General features: G+C 37.7%; 1 protein-coding gene and 1 pseudogene across 1 annotated transcript; one reads left to right on the top strand and one right to left on the bottom strand.

The window, feature by feature from the left end:
* The first annotated feature begins 1,411 nt into the window (after positions 1-1,411).
* LOC102082626 (kelch-like protein 10 pseudogene) lies at positions 1,412-1,983 on the top strand (annotated as a pseudogene).
* A 5,553-nt stretch (positions 1,984-7,536) lies between these two features.
* Positions 7,537-10,209, bottom strand: lhb (luteinizing hormone subunit beta). Its single transcript, XM_025897714.1, has 4 exons — positions 10,162-10,209; positions 9,557-9,642; positions 9,131-9,249; positions 7,537-7,892 (listed from the first exon to the last, which is right to left on the bottom strand). The coding sequence occupies exons 2-4, from the start codon at positions 9,639-9,641 to the stop codon at positions 7,659-7,661; spliced, it is 438 nt and encodes a 145-aa protein (XP_025753499.1). The 5' UTR covers position 9,642; positions 10,162-10,209; the 3' UTR covers positions 7,537-7,658.
* Between the last annotated feature and the right edge of the window lie 586 nt (positions 10,210-10,795).

Below are 10,795 nucleotides of genomic sequence, written 5' to 3'. Positions count from 1 at the left end.
AATTTGCCTTGAATTTACGCAAATATCGTTTCAGTTCAAATATATAATTTTTTCTCCTACATTTATTTAATATCTGTTTTTGTCGCTGATATTTTTATGAATATGTTATTTGGCAAAATATACTTATGTACGTTCCTTAATTAAAAATACAAGGTTTGCAAAAATTGAATTTGCTGAGGTAGAAATTGTGATTTTGTAATACAATTTGGTTTATTTGTAATCACTTGCCCGATTAATAAACAGAAGAACGGAATGAAGCACCATGATTTTCAAATATAAACAGACTAGTGACGCTTTCCAGGCAGCATAAGTTAAGGTAATCAGTAATTTAGACAAAGTGTAGGCAGATTTCTAAAGGAAAACACTAAACAGGAGATTTTTGAGAAGTTTAAACCTCTTGAGTATCATCTGAATAATGAACAGCACTTGTAGTACTGTCTTTAGTGAGCTTTTTCTGGAGGGACAGTTGTGTGACTCTGTGATCCGAGCTGGAGATGTTGAGTTTAAAATTCACAGGATCATCCTCTGCAACTGCAGCGCATACTTCAGATGAGCAGGCCTGTGTTGTTTGGCTGTGGTTTGTTTCTGCATTTATCCTACTTCAAAGGTTTCATGTAACACAGTGCAGCAGGTATTGGGAGGTCAATGTTAACCTATACTTTTTGATCACTATAAATGTAATGGAGCAATTTTTAGGGGTAAAAAAAATCAATCCTGTATTTTTATTTAGTTATTTATTTTGGGGGGTTTGTTGGGATACCTATATAGTACATGTTTGTGTTTGACTCCACAATGAGCCTTTAAGATCTGGTTTGAAAGATAACAGACGCTATAAACTGGCTTTCTCATTCTATGTCATCAGCACCACAGCAGCAGCAGCAGTTCTAATAAAGTTGTGCACAAACTGGCCTGCACCAAAAGTAATGGGACCACATCAGTGGTGATATTAGCTGTGCCTTCACCAGTTTAGCTGAAATTGTATGTCTAAACTGGCAGGTAATCGATTTAGGGCCAGACTGAGAGGTGGCCAATGCCATTCCTGTTGCAGTGGGACATGTCCGCTCTTTCCAATTCTGTCTAGTCAGTAAATTTGATAATGTAAAATTCAGTTATTATATTTGCAGCTATTTAATGCCTGCTGTCCCCTGTTACTGGAATATTTGCAATAATGCCTAGACAACTCTATATCTTTCTGTCTGTCTTAACATAGCAGCAATGCTGAAAGTTTTTCTGCACATGCCTGAATAGACACCTTAAATAGGAGATTGCCCATTTGAAATCAAGTCATTTTAGATTTTTTAATTTCATAACTCTTGATCACAGCTTGCTCAAGTAAGCATGCAGCTGCAAAATTTTACAAATGCTATTTAACCACAAGCTGCATGACATCAGGTACTTTTCAGTTTCATGACAGAGACAATGTGAAAATGCTGATCTGAATCTGCACAAACCACTACCATCAAACCAGGTCTACAACTTCCCCACTGTGTCCCCAAAAGCAATGAGCCTCATTTTGGAATATGCCTATACCCAATCTGTTGTGGTGACAGAGGACAATGTACTGGAGCTGTTGGTGGAAGCAGACCACTTCATCGTCACTGGCGTCATTCAAGCCTGCTGCAACTTCCTGGAGAGGAAACTTTGTTTCAATAACTGCATCAATATCTGCAACCTAGCAGACTTACACAACTGTCCTGACCTCAGGGGAAAGGCCTATCTCTACATCCTCCATCACTTTGAAGAGGTTGCAGCACTCTCCTTGGAGTTCCTGCAGCTCTCTGTGCAGCAACTATCAGATCTTATCGAGAAGGATGAGCTCAATGTGAAGCAGGAGAGCACTGTGTTTGAGGCCATCCTCAGATGGATCAACTATTCCCCTGTGGAACGTGGGTGTGACATGCCTGCACTGCTCAGTAAGGTAACTGAAAGTAGGATATCAATTTAATTGCTGCTCTAAGTTCATTTATTTTGTTTATTACTCAGTGAGGGGCTGTTGAATGAATGGTACAGTTTGAAAGTATAGAAAGTAACTTCCACTGTAGCAATTTTAATTAGGAATAAAAAATAAAACATAAGTTTGATGCCTGATGCAAAAAAAAAGACGTTTGATTGTACAGAGGTTTATGGGAAAATTGCCATATTTCATAACCTTATTCTATAGGTAAAGGTCATTCGCATACATAATATTCTAATCAGTTGTGTCCCCCATGAAGCCCCATCCATACTTACCTTTCGTGCTGATAACTCAAACTTAAGGCTTTGTAATAGAGTTAATCAAGGAGAATCATTCTTCTTCCTGTTAATCCCATTGGGGGGAAAGTGTTTGGTATTCACTTGTGAGTGTGCATCAGAAGGTGCTCATCATTTAGTCCTTAATAAATTGTAAAATAATTATTTACACTTGCTTCCAGATAAAACTGGCCATTGTTTTGTAGTTTTAGAAATGCATTATTGATAATGTGTCTGAACTGCACTTTAGCTTTTCTGACAGAAAAGTTGACTTTGCCCATAGTGTTCTGCCAGAACTTCCTGACTGGTCCTTAGGAATTTACAACAGGACACAGCCTCTTTGTGGGACCTGTTTCTACAGCAGGAGGTTACTCAGATCATGGCATTGACACTTGACTGTGGCATCACTGGTTGTTTGGAAGTAATGCCATGACCTGCCGTTTGGCAGGTGATGCTGTGGCTGTTTAGAGGTAATGTTAGGGTCTTTGAGGGCAATGCCACAGCTGATTGGAGGCGATGCCAGGAGCTACCATAGCTATCTGAGTGATTCCATTACTTTTTGAGTAGAGGTGTAGTGCTATGCTAAAAAAATTGTGGATGCATGACCAAATGCACATGCTCAATTGAGTTCTGGCTGAGTTCTTGACTCCTTCTTAAGGCAATCTAAATTAGCAGTCAACTATACTGCTTCCTATTTCAACACTGAAAATCATGCATTTGTTCTTTTAATATAATTGAGACCATGTATCATATTCTTGATAATATTAGAACCGCAACTTCACTAACTTCACTAATGGGTGGTGGCATGGTGGCTATATCCAACTCTTATATACAGTGGCTTGCAAAAGTATTCGGCCCCCTTGAACTTCTCCACATTTTGTCACATTACAGCCACAAACATGAATCAATTTTATTGGAATTCCAGGTGAAAGACCAATACAAAGTGGTGTACACGTGAGAAGTGGAACGAAAATCATACATGATTCCAAACATTTTTTACAAATAAATAACTGAAAAGTGTGGTGTGCGTAAAATTATTCAGCCCCCTGAGTCAATACTTTGTAGAACCACCTTTTGCTGCAATTACAGCTGCCAGTCTTTTAGGGTATGTCTCTACCAGCTTTGCACATCTACAGACTGAAATTCTTGCCCATTCTTCTTTGCAAAACAGCTCCAGCTCAGTCAGATTAGATGGACAGTGTTTGTGAACAGCAGTTTTCAGATCTTGCCACAGATTCTCGATTGGATTTAGATCTGGACTTTGACTGGGCCATTCTAACACATGGATATGTTTTGTTTTAAACCATTCCATTGTTGCCCTGGCTTTATGTTTAGGGTCGTTGTCCTGCTGGAAGGTGAACCTCCGCCCCAGTCTCAAGTCTTTTGCAGACTCCAAGAGGTTTTCTTCCAAGATTGCCCTGTATTTGGCTCCATCCATCTTCCCATCAACTCTGACCAGCTTCCCTGTCCCTGCTGAAGAGAAGCACCCCCAGAGCATGATGCTGCCACCACCATATTTGACAGTAGGGATGGTGTGTTCAGGGTGATGTGCAGTGTTAGTTTTCCACCACACATAGCATTTTGCATTTTGGCCAAAAAGTTCCATTTTGGTCTCATCTGACCAGAGCACCTTCTTCCACATGTTTGCTGTGTCCCCCACATGGCTTGTGGCAAACTGCAAACAGGACTTCTTATGGTTTTCTGTTAACAATGGCTTTCTTCTTGCCACTCTTCCATAAAGGCCAACTTTGTGCAGTGCACGACTAATAGTTGTCCTATGGACAGATTCCCCCACACTGTAAAATCTAATTAGTTCCCAGAACTCAAAAAAATTATGGAAACTCGTTGCCTCAAAAAAATTGAGTAAAGCTTAGCTAAAAATGACTAAGTTAGGACAACTTGTTTATTATGAGTACTCTGTACAAGCTCATTTGTTCCCAGAACTCAAAAAAATTGGATCAAGTTTTCTTAAGATGACCAAGTTAGGGCAACTTACTCATTTTGAGTACACTGTACAGCCTTGTTAGTTCCCAGAACTCAAAAAAATTATGGAAACTCGTTGCCTCAAAAAAACTAAGTAAAGCTTACTTAAGATGACTGTTAGGACAACTTATACATTGCAAGTCTGCAGTATTAACAATAACTTGATATTTCTGACTGTACAATACTAATTGTTTACCTACTGACAAACATTTCAAGTTCAACTGAATGAAAAAACAATTTGTGGTAACCTGAATATGATTAAAAATAATTAACAACAATTTTTGTAATGATGTTAAAATCAGCCCAACTTTTATTTTCAAACACAACAAAGTATAACAGCCAACATACTGGACACTGTTCTGCTGAACAACAAACAATTATATTGCCATCACTGTTATAATCTTACAATGAAACAAAGTCTCAGATGTAATTATTCTGAAAATAAGTTTAGGTCTACCACAGTTTGTTTTGTACTTACATTACTTATATAATCAAAATAAAATATTTATTGTTCTGTCACAAGTGCAGTCTCTAATTTAAACAACACATTTGTTTTCCATTTCAACACATGAGCTGGAATGTTGTATTATTTTAAGGATGCTTGTTTCCAGTCCAGGCATTACTGCCTGAATGACTGTCATGGATCGAGGTAATCCAAATGTAGGTGCAGAAAGTCTTTAACTTCCCTTAAGTACAGTGGCAGTGGATGTGGGTTGGAGATGCAATGAGCTTGAACCTGCAGGCGACCATCTTCACTGACCACACCATCTGTGACGGAGGACTCATCTCTCCTGGTGTCCTGCAAGCAAACAATCATATTTTTGGAACATGAACTTAATTGCTTTCTTAAAACATTTTTTTCTGCATTTGGTATAGAACAGACTCCAATTTAGACAATCTCAGGCTCCCTCCCCACCGGAGAGGTGACATTCAATGTCCCAAATTGTCAGTCTGGATAGCCCTGACCACCACCCAACACACAATAATGTCATGAAAGCATCATTTTAAAAAGGGCTATGCAAACATGGCCAATAACTTTCATTCTAATGATGTGCAAAATGATTTTGGGCACAAAACAGATTTTGCTGTTAGAAAACTTGCAGACTTCACTATATACAGTGTAGACCCTCTAAACTAAGTTTGGGGGATGTGATCTTTCAAGAAATGCAGACCAAACTGTTGTTGTTTGTTTACTTACACAGCAAGTCTTGTAGAATTAACTGGAGTCACCAGCAACAGCATAGTGCAGTCATATCTCAAGTCTAATAACAGAAGACAGGAAAAGATCAGTAAAGAAACAACTTCCCCAAACCAAAGCACAAATAAAACAATAAGTAAAACAGGCTGATCTAAAGTATGATTAAAGTTCAGCCTGATTAATATAAATGTCACTGACAGTTGCTAATATATTGGAAAACCAAAACACTTACTGATGTCTTTCTGTCCAACAGCAGGAGTGCTGGTCCCGAGCCTCAAAGACAGTAAGAAGCAAGCAGAGGGAGAAAAAACAGAACATTTTTCAGAAACTGATTTGATCCTTAATGACTGTGCAATCATTGTAACATAGGGTTTGCTTATGTTGTTAAATAAAGGCTAGATTTGACATTAATAGATGCCACAGATGTTCTAAAGCTGCCACAAAGCATGAAAAAAAAATAGACGTCTCCGAAAACGTCGGAGCATTTTTGCAAATATGTGATGTCTTAATAAATCGAGCAGATATTTGAAATTTACACAGCTACATTCTCGCCTGAAAATATCTTAAAAGTTTATTTTGTGACCCAGAAAAAGTAATAAGTTTTTCAGCGGCGCTCCTCCGCCATTGCCGCGCTTACAAGTACGCACAGGCTCCGACAACCGTGGCCGACAAATGCGATCCTCCTTTTCCCCAGACTACCCTTTCTGGGTCACAAAATAACCTTTTAAGATATTTTCAGGTGACAATGTAGCTATGTAATGCTCAAATATCTACTTAATTTATCAAAATATCACATATTTGCAAAAGTGCTTCCACATTTACCTGAGATAAATGCTTGTAATAAAACTAGAAGTTTAACAACATATTGTAGCTTTGGTACTTAAAGCAACATTTAAGTATATTTTTATATTAACTTTAAAACCTACAAAAAGTGTTTGTTAATTCTTTTTTCTTATTATTGCCTCTGTTCTTTAACACTACTCACCTTTTTTCCATGACATGGTCATAGGCTGTTTATAAAACATGGACATAGTCAGTGTGATGTTGCCCACTGGTTTGTGAAATCCCATTTCTGAAACCTCAAAATGAGCATTTTGACCTTGACCAATTCATCTTTGATGATCTTTACCAGCAGATAGAGGACAAAGAACTAAGTTAAAAAGACTCTGGGGTTTCAGTTGAAAGTACATTCACCTCTGACTTAATTAATGTTGCTGAACAGAGTTATCTGGATAAATTTAAGTAATGTTACCCCAATTTGCACAGTCCCCTAACTAAAGTGCTTCTCCAAAGTAAAACCTCACATCTGTATTGGATCTGACTAACCATTCGTTATCAGACCTATAGAAAAGCTTTAGTATGGACCTAAGAGAGCACAGCCTTATCCTTACTGCCACAGTAAGGACAAGGCTGGGATGGGCATTATAACGTCTCTTGGTGAGTCACCTGAGCCACTTCTATTCACTGTAATCACAAAACAACCCGCAGGAAGAAAAATACACGTTGAACATTTGTGTCAAGTTGATACCCTTATCTTCAGAAATGAAAATGTGATTACTCAAAGCAATATAAGCAGGCAATGGAGCTCTTACAGGCAAAGACCATACGAGTAGATGTACATTGTGCACCATCCATCCACTTAATCATCCATCCATTAAGAACACCAAATCCTGATTAATTGACACAGACAAACCTTTTGGAATAGACTTCTGGATCCTGTGTTTAAATGTGTACATCATATCATTTACTGTGAGCCAGCTCAAATGTCTTCAGTGTAGTTTTCTTGCCTACTTTAATGTCCAATTAAAGTAGATGAAATCCAATTAGAGTCACAAATTAGAGTTACAAAGGCTGACTGTAATCGGATCCACAGTTTATGAAATGAATGCATCATGTCACATCAGTAAGACTTGAAACTAGCAAATGAGGACATAAATTCTTCATAAACTGTTGAATTAGGTCATATATCACTTTGCAGAAAGAACTTTTTTCCATGACACAGATGTCCTTTTGAATCTCTGCTGGCCTTAAGATATCATGAAAGTTAAAGTTACTCCAGCTGTGGCATCAATTTTAAGACACTGCAATCACCTTTTATTTTTTTTTAAGACACTGTTTGAGAGAAATATTCATCATGTGTTTATTTCGATTGCAGAAACATATATTTTTTTTATTACTGGTTGATTCTAAACGACAGGGCAGCTTCCATATACTCTGTATAATGTATTTAAATGTGATTGAGCTTCTTTTAGTAGTAGAAAGGGATGTCATTCATGCAGAAGTCCGGTTGCATGCTCTCAAAGGTGCAGTCAGATGTGTCCATGGCACAGCGACCGCAGTGGCAACTCAAAGCCACGGGGTAGGTGACGATCGGGTCTACACCAGGTGGGCAATCGGGAAGCTCAAATGTTTTATAGTACAGGTCTCGGTATGTGCACACATGCTGGTACACATTGCTGAATGGTATCTTGATGACAGGGTCCTAAAGGGAGGGGAAATGAAAACAGCATCCTTACAAAAATGTTGTTATAACACTACAGAAGCAACTGTTTTTAAACAAGAAATTCACCTAAAATTTTAAATTAAGTTTCAAAGTCCTGGTTTTAGGCATAAATTCTTATTGTTAAACTACATCACAGTGAGGGAAAGTTAATGTTTTCAATGAATCATGTGCCAACACAGTGCAGAGGAGCTACCTAGACGCTACTCCCACAGAGGTTGATTATCTTGTTAATAGTGTTACATCTTCAGGGCGTTCAAGTGATGTGGTTTTATTGTATTTATTTTTTTATGCATCACTCTGCTTTTAATCATTATTTATTATTAATCTTTGGCTCTTCTCCACAATGTCTTTTTTCCTGTCTTCCTCCCCTCAGCCCAAACCAGTCACAGCAGATGGCTGTCCCTCCCTGAGCCTTGAACTGCTGGAGTTTTATTCCTGTTAAAAGGGAGTTCTTCCTCCCCACTGTCGCTAAGTGCTTGCTCTAAGGGGGGTCATCTGATAGGGGGAATTTTGTCTGTATTATTATTGGGTTTTTGCCTTACGATATAAAGCACTTTGGCTTTGGCTTTAGAGGCACCATGACTGACTGACTTGCTTAGAATATTTTCCCAATTTGTATACGCATGAAGTGGAAGTTTTGCATAATGTGCATCAGTGCATAAAATGTGGACTGTAACACCAGTCAGTATAGGTGGTGTCTATAACCAGCAGCTGAAAATGTAGAAAAAAAGAAAAGAGTCTGATATTAATATGTGGTAACACTTTATAACACAACCTGCGAGTAAGGTGCAAGTACCCTGTGCTTACGTGCATCTTGCGGGCAACAAGTCAGGTTTTTGCAAGAAACAATGAAACGAGTACATTGTAAGTACCCTGTACTTTCTGGGGCGCGGGTCGTGTTATGGAGTGACTAAGGTGCAAGTACCCTACACTTGCAATTTGCAGGCAAGTGCAGGATACTTACAATGTACTTGTTTCTTGCAAAAACCTGACTTGTTGACCTCAAAATGTGCGTAAGTACAGAGCACTTGCGCCTTATTTGCAGGTCGGGTTATAAAGTGTTACCACATATGTTTTCGTAAAGAATCAAATAAGCTCTGATTGTATTATTTTTGGTTTTCGGGCCTCCAAATGATTTGTTTTTATCTCCTGATTTTTGCAGCTTTGAACTTCTTTTGGTTTATATTTCTCTCCTTTACACTCATGAACCACATTACCTTGGTGATGCAGTGTCCACTGCAGATGGTTGTCTCTACTGGGTGACAGCTGGGACAGCCCTCTTTCTCCAGAGACACTGTCTGGTTGATGAGCTGACAGGGCGGCAGCTGGAAGGCCGCTGGAGGTGGAATAAGTTTTTATTTGGTTCCAAAAATAAAAGTCTAAACCTTGTTAGAGATTTTGGTATTTGTAATGTTTGTGGTAATACAGGACAACACAACTGGAACACAACCATTAATTCTATATTTTGTTTGTTTGTTTTCTATTATTATAAATTTTCTTTATAAAAGCCTTGCACACATATAAATATATATTATTAGCATCTTTAATATAAGAATGACAGAATCCTCAGCCTTTTTCACAATATTTCCAATAACATCTTAGATCAATATAAGCTTCCTACAATAATCATTCTATTCTCTTACCTGCAGGAGATAAGATGAAAGTTGAAGCTCCAACAAACAAACTCAACATCAGAGCAAGGAGCATTCTGCTAATCTGTGCCATCATTCTGTAGGCGGCAAGTTGGATTAGTTAGTCACTCAGTTAGTTAGTTATTCCTTAAGACTTTTCAGCTAGCAAGCATAATGATGGGGGGCATTGTACCAAATTTTTTTGACTGTATTGGGTGTAATTCTATTTTCAGTGAGAAAATTAAAAGGTTTTGTCCTCTTATTGTGTTCATTTTTCAGATTAAATAAAGAATAAGCCTTTATAGGGTGTTACACCACTATCCCTGGTGAAAATCTGTGTCACTAGCATATTTATACATAAGTAAAACATAAAATATATGCACATAAATCATTAATAACTCATCTAATATCTATTAATTAGGTCAGCATATACTGCAAAAATACCAGCATTTCTATTAACGATATTTCTTGAGCTCCATACTTATAATACTGGAGCTGGAATACAGAATAAAGTTTTAAAGTTAATAATATAGATATGTAAATATCTATATAGCCCTCCACACTTAAACAAGATTCATATAAATCATCTGTCTGCTAGTAAGAGCAGCATGTCTTACCTCTCCGGTGGCTGCAGGCAGTGTCTGGAGGTAAGCTGTCCAGCTTTATAAAGGACACAGGAGTCAAGTATCTAGTACCAAACAAGCTCGGATAGGATATCAGTGTTAATCCCAACTACCTGTTTTTATTAGAAGGATAAAACATTTAAACTTTTCTTTACCCACAAGCTGGCAGAAGTATATTTTTAAGAGGAAAAAAGTATTTTTAAAACCTTATGTGACACAGAAGCACCAAAAATTTAACTGGTTTTTACCCAATTCTAAACATGCAGTCTTCCCTTTAACCATTAAAAATAAAAGCTGGTTCAGAGAATGCTTAAAAATCTGTTCAAATAACTTTTATAATATATTTGACACACACTTTAAACAATGTTTTACACTATTCATTAGTATGCATCTCTTCTTTCTAGTCATTCTCCCTGTTATAGGTACAGTGCTCAAGTCTTTAATCTTCCTCTTTCATTTTTTTTATATTCAATCAGACCCCTAAAGTGATGTAATGATAGAAAAAATAATTACCACCAAAACAGGATGACTGCTAATCTGTTGTGGATGTAGTGAAATAACCTTGTTTTTAAATGGAGGATCACTGTGACATGCAGGCTTCCTGTTTGATGTTGTTTATTGGAAACAT

Source organism: Oreochromis niloticus, linkage group LG13, assembly GCF_001858045.2.
Source record: "Oreochromis niloticus isolate F11D_XX linkage group LG13, O_niloticus_UMD_NMBU, whole genome shotgun sequence".
Classification (NCBI taxonomy): Eukaryota; Metazoa; Chordata; class Actinopteri; order Cichliformes; family Cichlidae; genus Oreochromis; species Oreochromis niloticus.
Note: the sequence above shows the minus strand (reverse complement) of the source record. Positions and strands in the feature narration are given on the sequence as shown.